Raw genomic sequence first — 26,966 nt, 5'->3', positions numbered from 1 at the left:
TAAGACTCTACGAGCGGGGAGAGTGATACAGTATCGAGAAGAGAAGAAGCGGGGCCAGAAGCTATGAATCGACCCTTGCGCGCGCGCGCACACACACACACACACACACACACACACAGGCGAACAAACATCAGTCACCTCATCCTAGGAAACAGGAACTCCGCTTATTTTGTAGTGAAGGGAGGAGAGCATTTTATTTGGTTAGGTGTCCCAACAAATTAAATTAATATGGAACATTTTCTGGGGTAAGATTGAAGAAGTATTGAATATATTAAGGAGAAATAAAACAGCAATACAGTGTTACATTTGTTGACAACATGGCAGAAGGTACACGGTAGAAACACAGCTGTGTTTATACACTTGCAGACAAACAAAGTGGATGGATATATAAGATGGCTAAAATCGAACAAAATTAGGTAAGGCAAGAAGGAGTAATAGAAAGAATAAGCAAAATGCTACTTCAAGAAGTGAAATTGAAGTTGTGAGTTTCTCCTTACAGCAAATGCAAAAGACATTAAGTGAACAAACTGAAATAATGAAGAAGAGAAATGTGATAAATAAGGAACTGGCCAGAAATTGGGATCATATTAAGAAGGAAATTACTTAATGCAGTACAAAACTAAGCTAGAAGATAATTCTACAGAAATAACTAAACATAAGAGAGAATTAAAGAAAGTGCAGATAGCATAAGATATTTCTAAAAAAAATGTGAACAAAACCTTAAAGAAACAGAGGAAATGTCTGGAGGAAAATAAAGTGAAGACTGAAGACATGTTTGCCAAAATTTACAAGAGAAACAACAGAGATTGAACAACAGGTGATAATGAATTCACTGCTAGAGCAAATGTTTTCAAGAAATTAAAAAAATTGTAATTTACTAAGTTACTTAGGAACGTTTTTGACAGAGATAAAACAGTTATTGTTTTTGGTTGTGTTGGTAAGGAAATAGAATCGCAAATACAAAGAATTAAATAGGAAAAACTGAAGATAAATGAGATGACAAAATGAATTGTGGAATTCAGCTTTCAAGAACATATTGTGGCATATAAGTCTAGTGGAAAATATTTTGGCATATAGGCCTAGTGGAAAATATTTTGGCATATAGGGCTAGTAAAAAATATTTTGGCATATAGGCCCAGTGGAAAATATTGTGGCACATAGGCCTAGTGGAAAATATTTTGGCATATAGGCCTAGTGGAAAATATTTTGGCATATAGGGCTAGTAAAAAATATTTTGGTATATAGGCCCAGTGGAAAATATTTTGGCACATAGGCCTAGTGGAAAATATTTTGGCATGTAGGCCTAGTGGAAAATATGAGGACGAACATATCCCACTGAAAATATAATTTACACAGTTTAAGCATAAGAAACTTTTAAAAATGCTCAGGACTTTAAGATAAATTAAACAAGATCTTTCTTAAGTTAGGACGAATGTAAAAGATTTGATAAACACAGCTGTTAGTTGATTGATGGCGGAAGTGAGGATGAAAAGTTGTTGTTTTACTGGGTAAGAAGACCATTCAAACCCATCAAATGGTTTTTGAAAGAGCCGCAGGATAAATAAAAATCGTGGTTAAACAAATGGGAGAATGGGCAACAAGGAGAATAATACATTTCCAAGGTTTTGTACAATTATAAATGAAGGAATCTCGAAAAAGATTGTAGTGAAGTGATATTAATGAAAAGGACCTTGATATAGTTTGTATAACTGAAACCAAACTGGAAAAAAATATTTTAAATGAGGTTATATTTATGAAAATGAGGAAGAAGGAGCACTGCAGTGGGCCTACTGGCCCATGCGAAGTAAGTCCAAGTCATCTCCTGGCTTAAACCAATGACCCACCTAGTCAGGTCAGGTCACATCCACTTAAAGAAGGAGCACACCATCAGACCAATTAGCACAAGCTAGTCACGTCCAACTCACACTCACTCACGCCCGCTCATGTATTTATCCAACCTATTTTTAAAACTACACAACGTTTTAGCCTCTGTAACTGTACTCGGGAGTTTGTTCCACTCATCCACAACTCTATTACCAAACCAGTACTTTCCTATATCCTTCCTCAGTCTGAATTTTTCCAACTTAAAACCATTCCTGTGAGTCCTGTCATGGCATGCTATTTACATTCCCTTTATTTATTCTTGTTTTCTGTTTATACACCTCAATCATATCCCCCCCTAATTCTACGCCTTTCTAGAGAGTGCAGATTCAGGGTCCTCAGTCTATCCTCCTAGGGAAGATTTTTGATACATGGGATCAACTTTGTCATCCTCCTTTGTACGTTTTCCAGTGTATATATATGGGGGAAATTACTCAGTGTGGAGAAGAGACAGAGTAGAGAATAAGGAGGTTTGGCAATATTGGTACAAGACTTCAGATTACGGAAACTGAAATGCCATCATTTAATAATACTTGGGAAAGAGAAAAGTTAGGATAAACGAAGGATTACATGATATCCTTAGTGAACTATTGTTGAAAAGTGACCGTGAATAGGGAAAAAAATGTAACTATTAAGAAATAATTTGGGCAGCATATGAGGCTAAAAATAAATGATAAATAAATTTCCTTAATATAATAATGCAACATGAATGACAGGAGGCAACACACCGTCAAATTTGAGACTTAAATGTTTACTCGAGCAGTAGAGAATTTTTTCATAATAATCTTAAACCCACGAAGTAGTAGTTTTGACCAAATATCGAGAGTTCAGTTCCCGACTGACCGGGAATCGAACCCTCGATATTTTAGCACGACACCTGGGAAGCCTGCCAAAATTCCGAGACACCTTAGTCCACTCGGCCATCAGTGCTTCAAAACCATCCATTCATGGCTTCATTAATATGTGTACCGTTCGTGAAGACAGTTATTCCAGAAGGGAGAAGAATGAAATTAGTCCTGTAGCTTCTATGGCCAGGTATGTGCTTGCATATGAGGTGACATGTCCAGTGGTACTGGCACCTGATGTTTAAAGCATTGATGACTGAATGGACTAAGGTTATTTTAGTTAGATTAATATCTATTATGTGCCCATACCCATCCTGTGGGCGGTAGTCACTCCATACCCATCCTGTGGGCAGTAGTCACTACATACCCATCCTGTGGGCGGTAGTCACTCCATACCCATCCTGTGGGCGGTAGCCACTCCATACCCATCCTGTGGGCGGTAGTCACTCCATACCCATCCTGTGGGCGGTAGTCAAAAGATTACAGAGGTACATAATGGGTCCAGGGACTGGACCCCAAAGTTATGATAGATGAACTGGTTACAAAGGTAATGAACTCCAGGTAAATCTGGTCACAGTCTCCGAAGTTTGGCGGGTTTCCCGGGTGGCATGTTTAAATATCAGGGTTTTGATTCCTGGCAAGGACAGTATCGTTTCTTTGTGTATGTTCTCTATAAAATTGAGCAGTCAGCATCTGCACCTATAAACTTCTCTTCAAACATTCAACTAGTAATTGTTGACTGTTGTTTAAAATTTGAAACCAATTGTATAAGGCTTTCTAAAGTAATAGATGAAAACCTTAAATGGGACACAAAAGCTGTAGTTAATCGATGACCGGCTCTGGCATCACGCTGTGCAGTATTTAAGGCTTCACTCAAGTCAGGAAATTTGAAGACGCTGTAAAAGCGACAGTTTTCAATATTTTTCAATCTTCCCCAAAATAATATTTTTTTTTAAGATAGCCCAAGTTAGAACAATTCCAAGTTTAAACAAAAAAAATAGTGCATCGATAAATATGTCCACACAGATAAGTCATTAAATATTGAAACCACACGGAAGAGGTAGATGCGTATATTTTGAACGAATGAATGGGAATCAAAATTTCCTCAAGTTTTATACACAGAATGGTCAAATTTGCATCTACCCACTTCGATTTCACTTTCCGCCATCATTGAATTAGGAGGTACCTGTAGTTGAACGTTTGAAGCCATGCCAGTGAAGTATTGTAAGTTAACCGAGCCATTCCAGGACGCTGGGAATGGATTCAATAACTCTGGTCATAAAGCACTCATACACGCCAAATGTTCGTCGAATCTGGTCCCCATTACCATACAGAAGCACTGAAAAATTGAGTACGATTGGATAAGACATTCACAAGTTGTGAGAGGAAGGAAAAAAATAAGTCAGCGGCTTAATGGTCTCCCTTCAGGACAACTCGAAGACGTCAGGGCAATGGATTTTAACTATTTAATATATTTACAATTTTGGCTCCTCTGGTAACCTTGCCAGTGTGTGCCTGACGTATGTCTAGTGTTCTGATGGGCACTTTGCAATAATTGCGAATTTCCCCGTTTTCTATTTTTTAGCACACCGGCTGTATATCACCGAGACAGAGTGACCTAAAAACAACAAAAGAAGTTTTTTCTTTTGAAATTTAATAGTAAATTTAATGTAATTTCTCGTTCCCACTTTAAAACGCCAATAAATTGGTGAACCTTATCAAAACATGTTTAAGTAATTGTCAAGAAAACTACATGTCAGCTTTTTTCATGACTTGACAGGATTGCTGTCAGGAGAAAGTTGTAACTGTGGGGTCCAGTTGTAACTGTGGGGTCCAGTTGTAACTGTGGGGTCCAGTTGTAACTGTGGGGTCCAGTTGTAACTGTGGGGTCCAGTTGTAACTGTGGGGTCCAGTTGTAACTGTGGGGTCCAGTTGTAACTGTGGGGTCCAGTTGTAACTGTGGGGTCCAGTTGTAACTGTGGGGTCCAGTTGTAACTGTGGGGCCCAGTTGTAACTGTGGGGCCCAGTTGTAACTGTGGGTCCCAGTTGTAACTGTGGGGTCCAGTTGTAACTGTGGGTCCCAGTTGTAACTGTGGGGCCCAGTTGTAACTGCGGGGCCCAGTTGTAACTGTGGGGCCCAGTTGTAACTGTGGGGCCCAGTTGTAACTGTGGGTCCCAGTTGTAACTGTGGGGTCCAGTTGTAACTGTGGGGTCCAGTTGTAACTGTGGGGTCCAGTTGTAACTGTGGGGCCCAGTTGTAACTGTGGGGCCCAGTTGTAACTGTGGGTCCCAGTTGTAACTGTGGGGCCCAGTTGTAACTGTGGGGTCCAGTTGTAACTGTGGGGTCCAGTTGTAACTGTGGGGTCCAGTTGTAACTGTGGGTCCCAGTTGTAACTGTGGGGCCCAGTTGTAACTGTGGGGCCCAGTTGTAACTGTGGATCCCAGTTGTAACTGTGGGTCCCAGTTGTAACTGTGGGGCCCAGTTGTAACTGTGGGTCCCAGTTGTAACTGTGGGTCCCAGTTGTAACTGTGGGGCCCAGTTGTAACTGTAGGTCCCAGTTGTAACTGTGGGGCCCAGTTGTAACTGTGGGACCCAGTTGTAACTGTGGGGCCTAGTTGTAACTGTCTGTCCCAGTTGTAACTGTGGGTCCCAGTTGTAACTGTGGGGCCCAGTTGTAACTGTTTGTCCCAGTTGTAACTGTAGGTCCCAGTTGTAACTGTGGGGCCCAGTTGTAACTGTGGGGCCCAGTTGTAACTGTGGATCCCAGTTGTAACTGTGGGGCCCAGTTGTAACTGTGGGGCCCAGTTGTAACTGTGGGGTTGTAACTGTTGGGCCCAGTTGTAACTGTGGGTAACCCCAGTTGTAACTGTGGGGTTGTAACCCAGTTGTAACTGTAGGTCCCAGTTGTAACTGTGGGGCCCAGTTGTAACTGTGGGTAACCCAGTTGTAACTGTGGGGCCCAGTAGTTGTAACTGTGGGGCTAGTTGTAACCCCCAGTTGTAACTGTGGGTCCCAGTTGTAACTGTGGGGCCCAGTTGTAACTGTTTGTCCCAGTTGTAACTGTAGGTCCCAGTTGTAACTGTGGGGCCCAGTTGTAACTGTGGGTCCCAGTTGTAACTGTGGGTCCCAGTTGTAACTGTGGGTCCCAGTTGTAACTGTGGGGCCCAGTTGTAACTGTGGGGCCCAGTTGTAACTGTGGGTCCCAGTTGTAACTGTGGGGCCCAGTTGTAACTGTAGGTCCCAGTTGTAACTGTGGGGCCCAGTTGTAACTGTGGGACCCAGTTGTAACTGTGGGTCCCAGTTGTAACTGTTGTAACTGTGTTTGTAACCCAGTTGTAACTGTGGGGCCCAGTTGTAACTGTGGGGCCCAGGTGTAACTGTGTGGCCCAGTTGTAACCCCAGTTGTAACTGTAGGTAACCCAGTTGTAACTGTGGGGCCCAGTTGTAACTGTGGGGCCCAGTTGTAACTGTGGGGCCCAGTTGTAACTGTGGGGCCCAGTTGTAACTGTGGGTCCCAGTTGTAACTGTGGGGCCCAGTTGTAACTGTGGGGCCCAGTTGTAACCCAGTTGTAACTGTGGGTCCCAGTTGTAACTGTGGGGCCCAGTTGTAACTGTGGGTCCCAGTTGTAACTGTGGGTCCCAGTTGTAACTGTAGGTCCCAGTTGTAACTGTGGGTCCCAGTTGTAACTGTGGGTCCCAGTTGTAACTGTGGGTCCCAGTTGTAACTGTGGGTCCCAGTTGTAACTGTGGGTCCCAGTTGTAACTGTGGGTCCCAGTTGTAACTGTGGGGCCCAGTTGTAACTGTGGGTCCCAGTTGTAACTGTGGGTCCCAGTTGTAACTGTGGGGCCCAGTTGTAACTGTGGGGCCCAGTTGTAACTGTGGGGCCCAGTTGTAACTGTGGGGCCCAGTTGTAACTGTGGGGCCCAGTTGTAACTGTGGGGCCCAGTTGTAACTGTGGGGCCCAGTTGTAACTGTAGGTCCCAGTTGTAACTGTGGGGCCCAGTTGTAACTGTGGGGCCCAGTTGTAACTGTGGGTCCCAGATGTAACTGTGTGGCCCGGTTGTAACTGTGGGGCCCAGTTGTAACTGTGGGGCCCAGTTGTAACTGTGGGTCCCAGTTGTAACTGTGGGGCCCAGTTGTAACTGTAGGTCCCAGTTGTAACTGTGGGGCCCAGTTGTAACTGTGGGGCCCAGTTGTAACTGTGGGGCCCAGTTGTAACTGTGGGGCCCAGTTGTAACTGTGGGGCCCAGTTGTAACTGTGGGGCCCAGTTGTAACTGTGGGTCCCAGTTGTAACTGTGGGGCCCAGTTGTAACTGTAGGTCCAGTTGTAACTGTGGGGCCCAGTTGTAACTGTGGGACCCAGTTGTAACTGTGGGGCCCAGTTGTAACTGTGGGGCCCAGTTGTAACTGTGGGGCCCAGTTGTAACTGTGGGGCCCAGTTGTAACTGTGGGGCCCAGTTGTAACTGTGGGGCCCAGTTGGTATGAGTGTGTGTTGTCAATGTAACTACATTGGAATGAAGTTTGTCAACGAGTTATTTATCAGTTTCTGAGAGTTCCCGAAAACCTGCGAACAAAGCTAATTATTATTATTATTATTATAATGGTAACCAAGCACTAAACTAGTAAGGGTCATAAGATTATCTGTTAGGAAATTTGTTTATTAATCTAAGGAGGTATTTACCTAAAATTAAATTAGAAATTATTTATATCTTCTAACTTGTGTTTAACTTTGAATTGAGAATAATTATTTAAGTATTTGTAATTTCGTTTTCTTTATTTAATAAGTATTTGTACTTTCGTTTTCTTTATTTAATCAGTTTTATTTAATAAGTTTTAATATTTCCCCATTTAATTGTTATATTATTCCCTATTTTGCTTTTTTTTTTTTCATTCTTTAAAGTTATATTTTCACAGTAAACACTGACCTAAATTATTTTCCAAAATGTTTCAATTCGCACTATTTTTATTTAACCCAATAATCTTAAACACTAACTTTCACTTTCCATTATCTGCTACACCACTTACACGAAGCTCTGCTCTCTTTACTCTTAACAAGCAGAAATCTTGCTTCAAGCTAGGCGCTTTGTGCTTGCAGTGGTCTAATCACAGCTCTTGGCCCCGCTTTCTCGATGGTGGCTACTAGGTCCACTCTCTCCCACCTCTATGAGCTTTATCGTATCTCTTCTTAAAGTTATGTATGGATCTTGCCCCCCCACTGCATCACTCTCCAGGTTGTTCCACTTCCCGACAACTCTGTGACCGATGTGTGTGTGTGTACTCACCCCACATAGTTGTACTCTTCGCTGGTCGCTTCTAGGTTCACTCTTTCCCCCATGAGCTTTATAGAACCTCTTCTTAAAGCTATGTATGGATTCTGCCTCCACTACCTCACTGTCCAGATTGTTCCACTTCCTGACAACTCTATGATTGAACAAATATTTCCTAACATCCTTGAGACTCATCTGAATTTTCAACTTCCAGTTGTGACCCCTTGTTGCTGTATCCCGTCCCTAAAACATTCTATCCCTATCTACCCTGACAATTTTTCTCAGTACCTCGCATCCCTTACCTCCGGGACCAGTCTTCTTGAAACCTACACACTTTCTCTAATTTCTTGACGTGTTTGACCAGGTGTGGGTTCCATACTAGTGCTGCATGCTCCAATATGGGCCTGACGTACACAGTGTACAGTGTCTTGAAAGACTCCTTACTTAGATGTCAAAATGCTGTTCTTGGGTTTGCCAGGCTCCCATATCCTTCAGCAGTTATTTGGTTGATGTGCGCCTCAAGAGATGTGTTCGAGTTAATACTCAGCCCAAAATTCTTTTCCTTGAATGAGTCTTGTAGTCTTTGACCTCCTAGATTGTACTCCATCTGCAGTCTTCTTTGTCCTTCCCCAACTTCATGACTTTGCACTTGCTGGGGTTAAACTCCAGGAGCCATTTTTCAGACCAGGCTTGCAACCTCTCCAGATCTCCTTGTAGGCGTACCTGACCCTCGTCCACTTGTACTCTTCTCATTAGCTTCACATCGTCTGCAAAGACGGGCACCTCTGAATCTATCACTTCTGTTATATCATTTACATATATTTGAAACAGCACTGGACCTAGCACTAACCCTTGTGGCACCCCACTCGACACATGCACTCACTATGACATCTTGTCACGTACCAACAAATGTTGTTTCCTTCCTGTTAGGTATTCCCTGATCCACTGTAGCACTTTCCCTGCTATTCCTGCCTGTTCGACTAGCTTTTCAACCAGTCTCTTGTGTGGTACCGTATCAAAAGCCTTGTTACAGTCCAAGAAGAAGATGCAGTCAACCTATCCCTCTCTCTCTCCTGTATTACTTCTGTTACCTTATCGTTGAACTATAGTAGGATTTCCATTACCTGAAGCCATGCTGATTGCCATGTATAAACCCATTCCTTTCTAGATGCTCCACAACTCTTTTCCTGATAATCTTCTGCATAACTTTATATACTATTCATGTCAGCAACACAGGTCTATAGTTTAGTGCTGCCTGTCTCTATCCTTTCTCAAAAATTAGGACTACGTTTGCTGTCTTCCACACCTAAGGAAGTTACCCTATTTCGATAAATAAATTGAAGATTATTGTAAGTGGCATACACAGTACATCTTCTCCCTCTCTCAGAACCCACAGAGATTTGTTATCTAGGCCTGCCATCGTCGAAGTATCTTGTTCACCTAGCAGTTTCTTCACCTCCTTCTCGTTTGTGTGCAGCGTGTCCAGCACTTGCTGGTGCATCCTACTCCCTCAGTTTGCTAGAAGCCTCTCTGTCTCCACTGTGAATACCTCCCTGAATCTTTAACTAACCTTCTTGCATACTTCCTGGTCGCTCCCTGTGAGCTCCCTTCCTCACCCTGATCACTTGATCCTTGACTATTATTTTCCTCCTAATGTATAACAACTTTGGGTCAGATTTAGATTTTGATACTATGTTATTCTTGTATTGCCGCTGGGCCTCTATCCATGCATATTCATTTCCGGCCCTTCGGCTCAGCTCCCTGTTTTCCCAAGTCCTTTGCCTTCTATACCTTTTCCATGCTCTACCACACTTGGGTATGGCCTCTCCACACTTCCCGGTAAACCATGGGCTCTGGTCTTCCCAGTTGCCCCTTGGCACAAACTTCTCTTCTGCCTTCCTGAACTTTGCGGTCACGTGTTCAATCATTTCCTTTACTGTCTTCTCCTCTAGCTCTCTTACTACACCTCATGCAGGAATTGCCTCATACATGTGCAGTTCCGTTTTTTGAAGTTTGGTTTCTCCTGTCTTTCTCATGCTGCCTCACTCTTTATTGTTAACTCTACTACGTATTTGAAACTCAGGACCATGTGATTGCTAGCACCAAGGGGCGTTTCGTGTGTTGTTTTTCCCTATGTTAAACTGCTGAAGGTGAATATGAGGTCCAGTCTTGCTGGTTCGTCTCCTCTTTCTCTGGTTGTGTCCCTAACATGTAGGTATATGAAGCTTTCCAGCACCGTCTCCAGCATCTTGGCTTTCCACATCTCCAGTCCCCCATGTGGCTCCAGATTTTCCCAGTCTATCTCCTTGTGGTTGAAATCTCCCATGATGAGCAAGTTTGCCCTCCTTATGTGGGCCCTTCTGGGCACCTCGGCTAGTGTGGCAACCATCATTCTGTTACTCTCATCGCATTCTTGCTGCTCAGTGGCTATCATCACTTCTGGACCCCTGGTTAGAAGTGTTCCTACTATTTAGTGATTCACTTCACCTCTGACTAATCCTCCCATTTCCTCGAAACTCCATTGGTTTTTTATGAGCAGTGTAGCTCCTCCTCCTCTCTATTCACCCTGTCTTTCCTCAGGATCTCATATCCAGACAGGAAGATTGCATCTGTTGTCACCCCTATGAGCTTTGTTTCCATTAGTGCTTTAATGGCCAGGGATGCCTCAATGATTCTTCCCTGCCACTCGTCACTGTTATTTCTTATTCTTTCAGTATTATACACAAATAACCCGCACATAGAAGAGAGAAGCTTACGACGACGTTTCGGTCCGACTTGGACCATTTACAAACTCACACTAACCAGAAGTGGAGCAGGACGGCTATATATAGGCAGGAAGAGGTAGTGGTGGTAGTAGTAGTGGCAGTAGTAGTAGTAGTAGTAGTAGTAGTAGTAGTAGTAGTACTAGCGGTAGTGGTAGTGGGGAATAAGGAGGAGCCAGTCAAATACAAAGAAAGGGGAGCACTGCAAGGGAGCTAGGTGCCCACAGAGGGAGAGCAAGTGCACAGAGGTGGGTGAAAGGGGAAGTGGTGAAATAAATAATGAAGGAACAGAAACACGAGACAGAAGAAAGACAGACAACCCAGAGGAGAAAAAGGAAAGAGGAAAGGGGAAGAGGGAGATGAAGAAAAAAAGAAAAAGTGAGGAGTCAGGTTAAGTCACGGGTGTTCTGAAGTTTGGAGCATTTTACAATGTAGTGGGAGAGGAAGGCATCTACAGAGACGAACCCAGGGCTAAGATTCATACAAGGAAAGTTGTGTATTAGAGAGGATTCAACTAGACGGCGACTGTTTGAGTTGGAAGGAGGGAAGACAGTTTTAGCAGAAGACCAGTCAATAGGATGGCTATGATCTCTGACGTGACAGAAAAGAGCATTGTTAGTGTCGGCAAGCATAACACTATTTTTGTGCTCCTATATTTGTCAGAAAGAGATCGACCAGTTTCTCCAAAGTATTGAAGAGGACAGGAGGAGCAAGAAATAGAGTAGACACCAGGAACATCTGTAGAGGGAGGAGATGAACGAGATTAGTGCGAAGTGTTAGTCTGGCGGAAGGTAAGCTTGATGTCTAAGGGACGGAGAGAATTGTTGAGATTAGAAAGACCAGAAATGTAAGGAAGGCAGAGGACAGAAGAGTTCCCAGGAGTAGAGAGTTTGGGAAAGAAGAAATTACGTTTAGCACGTGAGAGGGCAGAGTCTATGAAATGGGAAGGGTAGCCAAGACGGGAAAACGAATTATGAAGAGTGGAAATTTCTGCTGGAAGGAACTGAGGATCACAGATGCGGAGGGCACGGAGAAAGAGGGAAATAAGAACACTTTTCTTGACAGGGTAAGCATGATAGGAAAAGTAGTGAATGTATATGGCACTGTGCATAGGTTTTCGGTAAACGGAAAAGAAAAAAACTGTATCTGAGCGGTGGACATGGACATCAAGGAAAGGAAGCAAGGAATTAGATTCCCATTCAGCTTTAAACTTAATGGAAGGGGCAAGATTATTAAGAGCTTTAAGAAAAGGTTGGAAGAGACTGGAGTCATGAGGCCACAGAGCAAAGATGTCATCCACATAGCGGAGCCAGAGTAAATTAGAGTCCACACAGAGGCAGATAAGATCAAGAAAGACATCAGAAGGTATAGGGAGATGTAGAAACCCCTCATGGGCCTTCTCTCTAAGTAAATCAAGGACATCATCAAGAGGGACATTGATGAAGAGGGACTCAACGTCAAGACTAAGCATCTTACAGGTTGGGAGAGAGCGAACCCGTTCAATGAAGTCTTGAGAGTGACGGAGGTGGGCAGGAGAAAAAGTACCAAGAAAGGGAGTGAGGGTTTTGGCCAACCAAGAAGCAAGAGAATAAGAGACAGAACCTCTAGAGGATATGATATGACGAAGAGGAATATCAGGTTTATGAGTTTTGGGAAGGCCATAGAAATAGGGAAGAGAGGGACAGATGACACGAAACCTTTGAACAAGGTCAAAATCAGGAGGACAGAGGTCGGAGAGAGTCCTTAGTTTCTTGTTGAAAGTTCTCTTGATGCGATCAAGAGGGTTGGAAACGAGAGGAGTGTAGGTACGTGAGTCAGAGAGCAAGACATCAGCTTTACGGAGGTAATCCTCGCGATCAAGGATAACTACCGAATTACCTTTCTCAAGATAGTATGACAATGTTAGTGTTGGATTTAAGAGAAGAAAGGGCAAGTTGGTAATGGCACGGAAGGTGGTGATTCTTAGAAAGCAGACTAACAAGAGCAGGAAGGAGAGTGCCACGAAAAGTGGACAAGTCAGGAAGATTACGGGAGCGAGATTGACGAAAGGAATCAAAAGAGCTAATCAGGGCAATACCAGCGCGAGGGGCAGGTGAAGTGGCAAAGGAAAGACCAAAACCAAGAAGTTCAAGCTCATACTGAGAGAGTGAGACAGAAGACAGGTTAGTAACACAGTCAGTGAGGGAGAATTTAGACCAAGGGCTAGCTGAGATGAGACGTTGAAGTTTATACTGTAGTTTAGAAGAATGAATTTGTGTATTCAGGCGAGCACTGTCAAAGGCAATGGTAGAGAGAAGGTTACAGAGATCCTGTGGTAGAGCCACAAAAAGAGCACGTTGAAGTTGACGGAAAGTAAAGAAGGCATCTTCAACCTGTGACTTAGTAGAAAGAATGAGCTGTTGAAGTAGGAGACGGGCATGATCAGGAAAGGGAGTGCCCAGTGGGTTGGTTTTCAGGAAGTGGGAGAAGGAAGGTGGCAGAACTTGTTCAGCAAGACAGTCACGTAGGAAGCGAAGCTGATTCTTACGACGCCTGGTCCCTCTTGATGATGTCCTTGATTTCCTTAGAGAGAAGGCCCATGAAGGGTTTCTACATCTCCTTATACCTACTGATGTCTTTCTTGATCTTATCTGCCTCTGTGTGGACTCTAATTCCTTTTCCTTCCAAGGGAAATTTTATTCTCAAACCTTCAGTGTCGCTATGGGCTCTCCTCTCTCTCCTGTCCTTGCTAATCTTTACATGGAATACTTCGAAACTGTTCTTCTTCCTACCATCGATGTGCAACCTTCACTCTGGCTCCGCTATGTGGATGACATCTTTGCTCTGTGGCCTCATGACTCCAGTCTCTTCCAACCTTTTCTTGAAGCTCTTAATAATCTTGCCCCTTCCATTAAGTTTAAAGCTGAATGGGAATCTAATTCCATGCTTCCTTTCCTTGATGTCCATGTCCACCGCTCAGATACAGGTTTTTCCTTTTCCGTTTACCGAAAACCTATGCACAGTGGCATGTACATTCACTACTTTTCCTATCATGCTTCCCCCTGTCAAGAAAAGTGTTCTTATCTCCCTCTTTCTCTGTGCCCTCCGCATCTGTGATCCTCAGTTCCTTCCAGCAGAAATTTCCACTCTTCATAATTCGTTTTCCCGTCTTGGCTACCCTTCCCATTTCATACACTCTGCCCTCTCACGTGCTAAACGTAATTTCTTCTCTCCCAAACTCTCCACTCCTGGGAACTCTTCTGTCCTCTGCCTTCGCTACATTTCCGGTCTTTCTAATCTCAACAATTCTCTCCGTCCCTTAGACATCAAGCTTACTTTCCACCAGACTAACACTCTTCGCACAAAACTCGTTCATACCTCTCCTCCCTCTACAGATGTTCCTGGTGTCTACTCTATTTCTTGCTCCTCCTGTCCTCTTCAATACTTTGGAGAAACTGGTCGATCTCTTTCTGACAAACTTAGGAGCACAAAACTAGTGTTAGGCTTGCCGACACTAACAATGCTCTTTTCTGTCACGTCAGAGATCATAGCCATCCTATTGCCTGGTCTTCTGCTAAAACTGTCTTCCCTCCTTCCAACTCTAACAGTCGCCGTCTAGTTGAATCCTCTCTAATACACAACTTTCCTTGTATGAATCTTAGCCCTGGCTTTGTCTCTGTAGATGCCTTCCTCTCCCACTACATTGTAAAATGCTCCAAACTTCGGAACACCCGTGACTTAACCTGACTCCTCATTTTTTCTTTCTTTTTCTTTTTCTTCTTCTCCCTCTTCCCCTTTCCTCTTTCCTTTTTCTCCTCTGGTTTGTCTGTCTTTCTTCTGTCTCGTGTTTCTGTTCCTTCATTATTTATTTCACCACTTCCCCTTTCACCCACCTCTGTGCACTTGCTCTCCCTCTGTGGGCACCTAGCTCCCTTGCAGTGCTCCCCTTTCTTTGTATTTGACTGGCTCCTCCTCCTTATTCCCCACCACTACCACTACCACTACTGCTGCTGCTACTACTACTACTACTACTACTACTACTACTACTACTACTACTACTACTACTACTACTACTAGTACTACTACTACTAGTACTTCTACTACTACTACCACTACCACTACTAGTACTACTACTACTACTATTACTACTACTACTAGTACTACTACTACTAGTACTACTACTACTACTACTATTACTACTACTACTAGTACTACTACTACTACCACTACCACTACCACTACTACTACTATTACTACTACTATTACTACTACTACTACTAGTACTACTACTACTAGTACTACTAGTACTACTACTACTAGTACTACTACTACTACCACTACTACTACTACTACCACCACCACCACCACCACCACCACTACCTCTTCCTGCCTATATATAGCCGTCCTGCTCCACTTCTGGTTAGTGTGACTTTGTAAATGGTCCAAGTCGGACCGGAACGTCTTCGTAAGCTTCTCTCTTCTATGTGCGGGTTATTTGTGTATCGTTCCAGTGACGGTATTGTGCCTTTTTTGTTATTTCTTTCAGTATTGGTATACCATACCTTCAGCTTCCTTTCCAGAACTGGATTCAAGGTGGGTGGGAGGGGTTGGTCAGTCTAAAGGTGTGGCTGGATATTGTGGTAGGCTGGTGTTATGGTTGTATTCTGGGGTGGGTGCGGAGTGTGGTTTGTTTCTGGTTATTGTGTTTGGTTGGTGTGGGTTGGTAGGGGTTGAGGGGATGCTGTGGGTGGTCCTGTGGGCAGTTATATTTGTTGTTGCTCCCAAGGCTAAACTCCCGTCTGTTGGTACCTGCTCTGTCTTCCCTGCGTCTGGCACCTTATTCTCTCTCATTTCCCCTTCTTTTTGTGTTCTGTTGCAGTCGAAGTACGCTCGTTGGTATTTTGGAGAATCCTTTTAACCATGGTTTCCTCTGCAGGATCTTGTTTCGTACCATTTCTGTTTTGAATGTCAATTGATTGGGCTGTTCTTTTCCCTTGAGTAGCGCCCAAGTCTCTGAAAATCTATTAGTTGGTTCATGTCCTCTCCTGTTACCACAGTGATGCTCCCCATCTCCTTTACCTTCCCTGTCTTTCTTTGTCATAGGTCTTCCCTTCTGCTTCATGGAGCCCATGGATAATCGACTTCCCCCTCTCCTCTTCCCATTTCGTTTCCCTCCATATCTCTGTGTCCGGTTTACGTATCCCAGACGTCCTGGTGTGTGTGTGTGTACTCACCTAGTTGAGGTTGCGGGGGTCGAGTCCGAGCTCCTGGCCCCGCCTCTTCACTGATCGCTACTAGGTCACTCTCCCTGAGCCGTGAGCTTTATCATACCTCTGCTTAAAGCTATGTATGGATCCTGCCTCCACTACATCGCTTCCCAAACTATTCCACTTACTGACTACTCTGTGGCTGAAGAAATACTTCCTAACATCCCTGTGATTCATCTGTGTCTTCAGCTTCCAACTGTGTCCCCTTGTTACTGTGTCCAATCTCTGGAACATCCTGTCTTTGTCCACCTTGTCAATTCCTCTCAGTATTTTGTATGTCGTTATCATGTCCCCCCTATCTCTCCTGTCCTCCAGTGTCGTCAGGTTGATTTCCCTTAACCTCTCCTCGTAGTACATACCTCTTAGCTCTGGGACTAGTCTTGTTGCAAACCTTTGCACTTTCTCTAGTTTCTTCACGTGCTTGGCTAGGTGTGGGTTCCAAACTGGTGCCGCATACTCTAATATGGGCCTAACATACACGGTGTACAGGGTCCTGAATGATTCCTTATTAAGATGTCGGAATGCTGTTCTGAGGTTTGCTAGGCGCCCATATGCTGCAGCAGTTATTTGGTTGATGTGCGCTTCAGATGTGCCTGGTGTTATACTCACCCCAAGATCTTTTTCCTTGAGTGAGGTTTGTAGTCTCTGACCCCCTAGACTGTACTCCGTCTGCGGCCTTCTTTGCCCTTCCCCAATCTTCATGACTTTGCACTTGGTGGGATTGAACTCCAGGAGCCAATTGCTGGACCAGGTCTGCAGCCTGTCCAGATCTCTTTGTAGTTCTGCCTGGTCTTCGATCGAGTGAATTCTTCTCATCAACTTCACGTCATCTGCAAACAGGGACACCTCAGAGTCTATTCCTTCCGTCATGTCGTTCACAAATACCAGAAACAGCACTGGTCCTAGGACTGACCCCTGCGGGACCCCGCTGGTCACAGGTGCCCACTCTGACACCTCGCCACGTACCATGACTCGCTGCTGTCTTCCTGACAAGTATTCCCTGATCCATTGTAGTGCCTTCCCTGTTATCCCTGCTTGGTCCTCCAGTTTTTGCACCAATCTCTTGTGTGGAACTGTGTCAAACGCCTTCTTGCAGTCCAAGAAAATGCAATCCACCCACCCCTCTCTCTCTTGTCTTACTGCTGTCACCAGTAGGTTTCTGACACAGGATTTCCCGTCCCTGAAACCATGTTGGCTGCTGTTGATGAGATCATTCCTTTCTAGGTGCTCCACCACTCTTCTCCTGATAATCTTCTCCATGATTTTGCATACTATACATGTCAGTGACACTGGTCTGTAGTTTAATGCTTCATGTCTGTCTCCTTTTTTAAAGATTGGGACTACATTTGCTGTCTTCCATGCGTGTGTGTCTCTAAGTCTTCCGGGCAGTCTTATATGAAATCATGGAAGAGTTTTGGTTTTAACACTGACGTTCTTATGTTTGATCAGTTAGGTTCGTAATTAAAAATTTCACTTAAGTTCTGGTATCAAGTATTTCTTTTCTGGTAAAATGTGTAGACTGCAAGATATCATAATTACTGTTTTGTTTTAATACGTCTTTATTGAACTTTTTTAATGCAGTGGTCTCTCTTTTTTAATCTATTTGTGTTGTCCCTTGCAGGTGGGTGTGGGTCGAATCCACCTATGAGTGGAGGTAGTGACCTTGTGCCCTCATGGCTGCTGCTGCTGATAACGACGACAGCCTTGCTGGTGTCCTCGTCGTGGCCGTCGCCGGCGACAGCGACGTCGTCAGGTGTTGTAATATCGTGGTGATGTTCTCAAAGTGATGAGAGATCACTCCGGTTGAGTGTGTGTTGTGGAGCGATAATCACAATTGGCTGTGCAGGAATCACATTGGCCAAGATCATTGTCCACGAAGAAGTGAACTATAGGTCTTAGGGAGACATTAATGACGGCTAGTGATTTATGAAGAGAAGATGAAAAACTTAGAACTGCTAATAATAATAATAATTATGTGTATTGAAGTTTAGAGTGATAGTAGCATTACTAGTGTTAATTTCCGTCTGGTAGGTTGGAGAGGCTGTGTGTTTCCGTAGAACTGTCCTTGTCTACAACAGGTGTAGAAGTTGAGCTGTGTTAATGCAGTGAACAAATACCAGTCCCGATGGTGTCTCGCTGTCATGATGTACCAAAGATAGGCTTTTAATATACCTGTAGCAAGCCAGGTTCGCAAGAAAGCCCAGGAACTGTGACGAGGGGGCGGGTGGGTCGCACCGCCTCCTTTGACCGCAAGAGGAACAACACGTCCTTCTTCGACCGCCCCGACTCGAACTCGTCAGCATCCTTGAGTTTGCGCACCTGACTTGCCTCGTGTGTGTACCTCGGCCCAGCGCCTGGTCCCTACTCCACCACCCACACGCTCGCGAGTGCACGCAGAAGGGTCCAATTCAGATATCCTAATTGGCAGTTAAATAACAGGAAGAAATTAGAAAACAAACAATGTCCAGAGAAACAGTGTAGTTGAGTGTGTGGTGGCGGCACCAGAAGGTGGAACCAAGCGCTGGGCTGTTTATGAATGGAGTGGTAGATAGTGAGCTTGTGGTAGTTTGTGGACACTTGAGTGAGCCTTTAGGGGTCGTCGGCCCCAGCAGGTCAACACCACTGATACATTGGTGAATACTAATGTGCTAATTACAGGAAGCCATTGAACATAGTGGTTATTTGAGGCAAAATAAAAATGTGACTGTCTGTATTTCAAGCCGTTGTGTGACACTGTTCCTGTAGCACTGGACTTTTAACCAATCGTGTGTGTGAGTGTGAGTTAGTCTGCAAATATGATGTATGTAAATAAGCTCACTGAAACAAAAAATGTCTTTACAAATAGTGAACTCAGCGAGAAGCTTATACTGTAAGATAGAGGAATGGTAGAGCGTCTATGAACGCCTTCAACCGTGCGGACGGGATTACGCAAAGAAAATAAGGATTCTCATAATTATACTTTTTTCCTTTTTGGAAATGAACCTCGAGAATTTCCGTATTATAATGCAGTAGAAGCCGTCCGAGGAGCACAGTCGAACACACGCAGAGTGCCCTTTACTGAACATAACTGGTGCCACTTGCTGACTGCAACTGGCTACCCTACGCGTCTTCGCTAATAAAATACAGCCGTTCCCGGGAGCTTCGGAGTGATCATGAATCGACACCCTGTAATTAGCATGAAAGGATGCCCAAGAACAAGCATCAATGACTGAGGAATGCGTGGCCAGGTGCTCTTATATAAACTTCACTCGTCTAAACTGTACTTAAGTGCTCTACAGTGAGCGTGAGTGAAATTCAGTGAAATATCAGGTGTTAGAATATAACTAATTGTCCAAAAGTGGCTTTAACACTAGCATGAGGGTAAATGTCAGGGAATGAGTATTCCTAATTATCTCGCAATGAGCATAAAGAGAGTGCCACTGAGCAAGGATATCAGGGTAGTCTGGAATGAGCTCAACTTGGCGCCCGGGAGCGAGTATGTGCTGGAGGTCGTGGAACGAGCATTATCTAATAATCAAGAGAGGGTAAGCCAATGTGACCCAGTGATACACTCGTGCAGCAGGGTGGAGACATTAATATATACATATAGGAGGGTGTTTATGCTGTGAACGCCTGTTTGATAAAGCATCTTAGTTCTCTCGGATGATGGAACAAAAAAAAAGTGATTTTTTTCATATTGGAATTACGTATTGTGCTCGAATATTGCTAGAGCCTAATATTTGTGTACACAAGAGCTTTATCAGACACACACACACACACACACACACACACACACACACACACACACACACACACACACACACACACACACAAAACACACACCCGGTAGTGAAGGTGTACCGGCCCACAGAGGTAGATATAGTTGCTCCCACATTGCTGATACTCCACGCCCATGAGTGTTGCAACTGCATACTAGCGAGTATTGCTGCCGAATATCTCATTTTGCTCAGCTAGAATGTTGATATCTTGTATTGCAGAGAGTGACAACCGACGTCTGTCACACATGGAAAGTCACCATTTATGTAGATGAAGTACAGTGGGTGGTGGATCCACCCAAGTAGGTGGATGTGGTGTACAGGGTGGGCGGGAGTGGGGTATTGTTTCACGTGTGGACCTGTGTGGGACACTTGTGGACCTGTGTGGGACACTGTTGGACCTGTGTGGGACACTTGTGAACAGTGTGAAACACCTGTTGACAGCTGTGATACACACGTGAACTTTTTGGATCACTTGTGGACATGTGTGGGCCGCTTGTGGACCGGTGTATGGCACTTGTGGACTTGTGTGGGTCACCTGTGGACCGACGTGGGACACTTGTAGACCCTATATAGGTCACCTGTGGACCGGTATGGGACACTGGTGGACCTGTGTGAGTCACCTGTGGACGGGTGTGGGACACCTGCGTCTCCTCAGTTATTAACACAGGCGGTGATGAAGCAGTGGCCCTCCAACAGTTACTTAAGGGACCACTATCGTAGTTGGACATGTGTTTGCTTCTTAAACCAGCTGTCGCTCTGAGTGTCGTGTGCTGAGTGGGTGTACCTAGTGTACAGCCCACACTTGCGCGGGTGTACAAGTGTGTCAGTTGAGTGTGTGGTTCTATTACACAAGTTGTTATATGTTATGCAACAGTAGTGTTATATGTCGTGGGTGAGGTGGGAGGCGCAAGCCGGGTGGAAGGCAACCTACGGTGTTGATCTACCTTGGTATAGTTATAAAACCCTTTTTGATACTTTTTGGTACTGTGATGAACTGACTGTCTTTTCTTGCTTGCGTATTTTCTTACTTAAGGCTGGAGAGACTCACAACAGAAGCAGCCAATGAAGGTCTCTGCTGACCTTGCTTGAGCATGTCATCCAGACAAACAGTAACACAATAGGATGCTCAGAGAACTAAGATATATATATATATATATATATATATATATATATATATATATATATATATATATATATATATATATATATATATATATATATACGTCAGTGTTTTATTTGGTTATCATGGAAGGTGACTAGTGTTGCCGTGTAAGTAGCACAGACTCTTGTTGCTACAAAGGTGCTCAAACTCTGGATGCTACCAAAGGTTACAAAACCATGTTGACACGTCCACCTTAGCGTCTGAGCTCCCACCTCTTTCTCTGGTAACATGGCATTCCCATTATGTTTGTCAGTGTGGAAATTACTTTTAATTTTTTTTGCGAGGATAATGTCATGGATAATGAATTGCTGGAGTAATTAATGTGCAGAATTAAGCCAAAGAAAGCTTCAGGTACAGCAGAATATCTTGTCAACTTTCACACACAAAAAAAGAAAGTCGTAGCGTTAAAAAAATAAGAAAGTGCATTTAGTTAGTGTTCAGTTATATTTAATCCTTCATTGTGCCATGTATGCATTATATATTCATGGGTAAGCGCTAAACCCATAGGGGGTCATACAGCACCTGGGGAATGGGAGGTAATACAGATTCGATCCAAGGAAGAGGACATCTCCAACTCCTTGGATCAAGAGCCCTTCACCAGCAGCAAGGCACCTCCCCTGAAGGGAGTGCCAGGCATGGGATATCAGTTAACACGAGAATGTGATTAAATTGACTGATTCCAGCAGATTCAGTTTAGCTGTTGTATGGCTGTGATTGGCTGAGGGTGAGCCTATTGTACCTAGGACTAAGGTAGCTTTTTAATTGTGATTGGTTCGTGTTTATTTTTGATATGACGAGAGTTCTTGGTGTTTGGTTGATGATGTAGCTGATTATACATATATATATAATATAAAATTATTGATTTTAAAATAACTATGCAATCGTTTAATGTTTAGAATTGACTTATGGTTAAAATAAGACCAATAGTCTATCTCACCTAATACCCATTGTGAGGTGTAATGAAGACACACGTGATATATAATTACTTTGCGTTTTTTTTAATTATTTCGACATTAGAATTACTGAAGTCTGAATGTCCAGTAATATGTTTAGACAAACGTGTTCGTTAAATCCACCAAAAAATAAACGGATTGAACAAAAAAGGCGTCGTAAACTAACTGCCACGCCATCTATTGCTCGGCTGCCGCACTACGAGACCAGAGGTACGAGTTGCCAGTCATTGTATATTGGTCATGGGTGTGCTCTTTCTCCGTCTTTAAATGTAGTTTTTTGTTTAGACTGGTTGAATACGAGTCTGCATCGATGTGCATGGTATGCACGTGTGCACGTTGTGCACGGTGTGCATGGTGTGCACCCCTCGTGTGTACAGTCAAAGAGGTGTGTGTAGAGCGCTAAAAAATAAAAGTGTATAGAATATTCGGTGTTGCTAATGGAAGCGCCACAGTATTTGTAGTGGTGGGCGTGCTCACTACACGACACTGACAGCGTCACGGCGATGCGTCAGTAGTAGGTCTTAGCTGTGATCCTGTAGCAGCAGCAGCAGCGCGAATGTGCGTGTGCGCAAATGCATGTCTCTGACCACTTTATCGTTATTATATTTGGCAATACCATATCCCGTTCTTTTAAAATGCTCAAAAAAAAAAAAAAGAAGAAAAGCCCATTTGCTCATTAACCTCTCTGTCATATCCATGTGAGTGGGTGGTCGTGGTTTGAGGGTGACTGGCCATGTTCCCAACCCTCCCTGTCTCAACACCCTCCCTGTCTCTACACCCTCCCTGTCTCAACACCCTGTCTCAACACCCTGTCACAACACCCTCCCTGTCTCTACACCCTCCCTGTCTCAACACCCTGTCTCTACACCCTCCCTGTCTCAACACCCTCCCTGTCTCAACACCCTCCCTGTCTCTACACCCTCCCTGTCTCAACACCCTGTCTCAACACCCTTTCACAACACCCTCCCTGTCACAACACCCTCCCTGTCTCAACACCCTGTCACAACACCCTCCCTGTCACAACACCCTCCCTGTCTCAACACCCTCCCTGTCTCAACACCCACCCTGTCACAACACCCTGTCACAACATCCTCCCTGTCACAACATCCTCCCTGTCACAACACCGTCACAACACCCTCCCTGTCTCAACACCCTCCCTGTTATAACACCCTGTCTCAACACCCTGTTATAACACCCTCCCTGTCTCAACACCCTCCCTGTCTCAACACCTTCCCTGTTATAACACCCTCCCTGTCTCAACACCCTCCCTGTTATAACACCCTCCCTGTCTCAACACCCTCCCTGTCACAACACCCTCCCTGTCACAACACCCTCCCTGTCTCAACACCCTCCCTGTTATAACACCCTCTCTGTTATAACACCCTCCCTGTGACAACACCCTCCCTGTCTCAACACCCTCCCTGTCTCAACACCCTGTCACAACACCCTCCCTGTCACAACACCCTCCCTGTTATAACACCCTCCCTGTTATAACACCCTCTCTGTTATAACACCCTCCCTGTGACAACACCCTCCCTGTCTCAACACCCTCCCTGTCACAACACCCTCCCTGTCACAACACCCTCCCTGTCTCAACACCCTCCCTGTTATAACACCCTCCCTGTCTCAACACCCTCCCTGTCACAACATCCTCCATGTCACAGCACCCTTCCTGTCACAACACCCTGCCATAACACCCTGTCATAACACTCTCCTTGTCACAACACCCTCCAAGTCACAACACCATCCCTGTCAGAACATCCTTCCTGTAATAACACAGTCCCTGTCACATCCTCCCTGTCACAACACCCTGTCACAACACCCTCCCTGTCACAACACCCTCCCTGTCTCAACACCCTCCCTGTTATAACACCCTCCCTGTGACAACACCCTCCCTATCTCAACACCCTGTCTCAACACCCTCCCTGTCTCAACACCCTGTCACAACACCCTCCCTGTCTCAACACCCTCCCTGTCACAACACCCTCCCTGTCACAACACCCTGTCACATCATCCTCCCTGTCACAACACCGTCACAACACCCTCCCTGTCTCAACACCCTCCCTGTTATAACACCCTTCCTGTCTCAACACCCTCCCTGTTATAACACCCTCCCTGTCTCAACACCCTCCCTGTCTCAACACCTTCCCTGTTATAACACCCTCCCTGTCTCAACACCCTCCCTGTTATAACACCCTCCCTGTCTCAACACCCTCCCTGTCACAACACCTTCCCTGTCTCAACACCCTCCCTGTTATAACACCCTCTCTGTTATAACACCCTCCCTGTGACAACACCCTCCCTGTCTCAACACCCTCCCTGTCTCAACACCCTGTCTCAACACCCTCCCTGTCTCAACACCCTGTTATAACACCCTCCCTGTCTCAACACCATGTCACAACACCCTCCCTGTCTCAACACCCTGTTATAACACCCTCCCTGTCTCAACACCCTCCCTGTCACATCCTCCTCCATGTCACAGCACCCTTCCTGTCACAACACCCTGCCATAACACCCTGTCATAACACTCTCCTTGTCACAACACCCTCCAAGTCACAACACCATCCCTGTCACAACATCCTCCCTGTCACAACATTGTTCCTGTAATAACACAGTCCCTGTCACATCCTCCCTGTCACAACACCCTGTCACAACGTCCTCCCTGTCACAACACCCTGTCATAACACACTCCCTGTCATAACACCCTCCCTGTCTCAACACCCTCCCTGTAATAACACCCTCTGTTATAACACCCTCCCTGTCACAACACCCTGTCACAACGTCCTCCCTGTCACAACACCCTGTCACAACACCCTCCCTGTCACAACACCCTCCCTGTCTCAACACCCTCCCTGTTATAACACCCTCCCTGTGACAACACCCTCCCTGTGACAACACCCTCCCTGTCTCAACACCCTCCCTGTCTCAACACCCTCCCTGTTATAACACCCTCCCTGTCTCAACACCTTCCCTGTTATAACACCCTCCCTGTCTCAACACCCTCCCTGTCTCAACACCCTCCCTGTTATAACACCCTCCCTGTCTCAACACCCTCCCTGTCACAACACCCACCCTGTCTCAACACCCTCCCTGTGACAACACCCTCCCTGTCTCAACACCCTCCCTGTCTCAACACCCTCCCTGTCTCAACACCCTCCCTGTCTCAACACCCTGTCACAACACCCACCCTGTCTCAACACCCTCCCTGTTATAACACCCTCTCTGTTATAACACCCTCCCTGTGACAACACCCTCCCTGTGACAACACCCTCCCTGTCACAACATCCTCCATGTCACAGCACCCTTCCTGTCACAACACCCTGCCATAACACCCAGTCATAACACTCTCCTTGTCACAACACCCTCCAAGTCACAACACCCTGTCACAACGTCCTCCCTGTCACAACACCCTGTCATAACACACTCCCTGTCATAATACCCTCTGTCATAACACCGTCCCTGTCATAACACCCTGTCAGAGCACCCTCCCTCTCACAGCGTCCTCTCTGTCATAACACCCTCCGTGTCACAACACCCTCCATGTCACATCACCTTCCCTGTCATAACACCCTGTCACAACACCCTCGTTGTCACACCCTGTCACAACACCCTCCTTGTCACAACATCTTCCCTGTCACAATACCCTGTCATAATACCTTCCCTGTCACAACATCCTCCCTGTCACAGCACCCTCCCTGTCACAACACCCTCCCTGTCACAGCACCCTCCCTGTCACAACACCCTCCCTGTCACAGCACCCTCCCTGTCATAACACCCTCCCTGTCACAGCACCCTCCCTGTCATAGCACCCTCACTGTCACAACACCCTGTCACAACATCCTCCCTGGCTAAACATCCTCCTTGTCACAACACCCTCCCTGTCACAGCACACTCCCTGTCATAACTCTCCCTGCCATAACACTCCCTGTCACGATACCCTCTCTGTCACAACACCCTGTCACAACACCGTCATAACATCCTCCATGTCACAACACCACTGTCATAACACCGTTCCTGTCACAACACCCTCCCTGTCATAACACCCTCTCTGAAATAACACCGTCCCTGTCATAACACCGTCCCTGTCACTACACACTCCCTGCCATAGCACCCTCCCTCTCATAACACCCTCCATGTCAAAACGCCCTCCCTGTCAAAACACCCTCCCTGTCATAACACCCTCCCTGTCATAACACCCTCCCTGTCATAACACCCTCCCTGTCACAACATCCTCCATGTCACAACATTCTGGCCTGACACCCTGTCACAACATTCTACCGATCGCAACACCCTCCCTGTCACAACATCCTCCCTGCCACAACGTTCTGCCTGTCATAACACACTCCTCATAATACCCTCCCTGTCACAACATTCTGTCATAACATCCTCCCTGTCAAAACATTGTCACAACACCCTTCCTGTTGCAACACCCTCCCTGTCTCAACACCCTCCCTGTCTCAACACCCTCCCTGTCTCAACACCCTGTCACAACACCCTGTCTCAACACCCTGTTATAACACCCTCCCTGTCTCAACACCCTCCCTGTCTCAGCACCCTCCCTGTCACAACATCCTCCATGTCACAGCACCCTTCCTGTCACAACACCCTGCCATAACACCCTGTCATAACACTCTCCTTGTCACAACACCCTCCAAGTCACAACACCCTGTCACAAAGTCCTCCCTGTCACAACACCCTGTCATAACACACTCCCTGTCATAATACCCTCTGTCATAACACCGTCCCTGTCATAACACCCTTCCTGTCATAACACCCTGTCAGAGCACCCTCCCTCTCACAGCGTCCTCTCTGTCATAACACCCTCCGTGTCACATCACCCTCCATGTCACATCACCTTCACTGTCATAACACCCTGTCACAACACCCTCGTTGTCACACCCTGTCACAACACCCTCCTTGTCACAACATCTTCCCTGTCACAATACCCTGTCATAATACCTTCCCTGTCACAACATCCTCCCTGTCACAGCACCCTCCCTGTCATAACATCCTCCCTGTCACAGCACCCTCCCTGTCATAGCACCCTCACTGTCACAACACCCTGTCACAACATCCTCCCTGGCTAAAC

At 45.5% G+C, this 26,966-nt stretch overlaps 1 protein-coding gene across 1 annotated transcript in view; it reads left to right on the top strand.

Moving 5' to 3' along the window:
* The window catches only part of LOC138852834 (uncharacterized), a 73,263-nt gene extending 52,374 nt beyond the window's left edge, over window positions 1-20,889 (top strand). The window contains exon 6 of the mRNA XM_070086006.1: window positions 17,626-20,889. Within this exon, the coding sequence (XP_069942107.1) occupies window positions 17,626-17,777 (152 nt within the window). The 3' untranslated portion in view covers window positions 17,778-20,889. The remainder of the gene's footprint in view (window positions 1-17,625) is intronic.
* Window positions 20,890-26,966: the final 6,077 nt, after the last annotated feature.

Source organism: Cherax quadricarinatus, chromosome 17 (genome assembly GCF_038502225.1).
Source record: "Cherax quadricarinatus isolate ZL_2023a chromosome 17, ASM3850222v1, whole genome shotgun sequence".
NCBI classification, from domain to species: domain Eukaryota; kingdom Metazoa; phylum Arthropoda; class Malacostraca; order Decapoda; family Parastacidae; genus Cherax; species Cherax quadricarinatus.
Note: the sequence above shows the minus strand (reverse complement) of the source record. Positions and strands in the feature narration are given on the sequence as shown.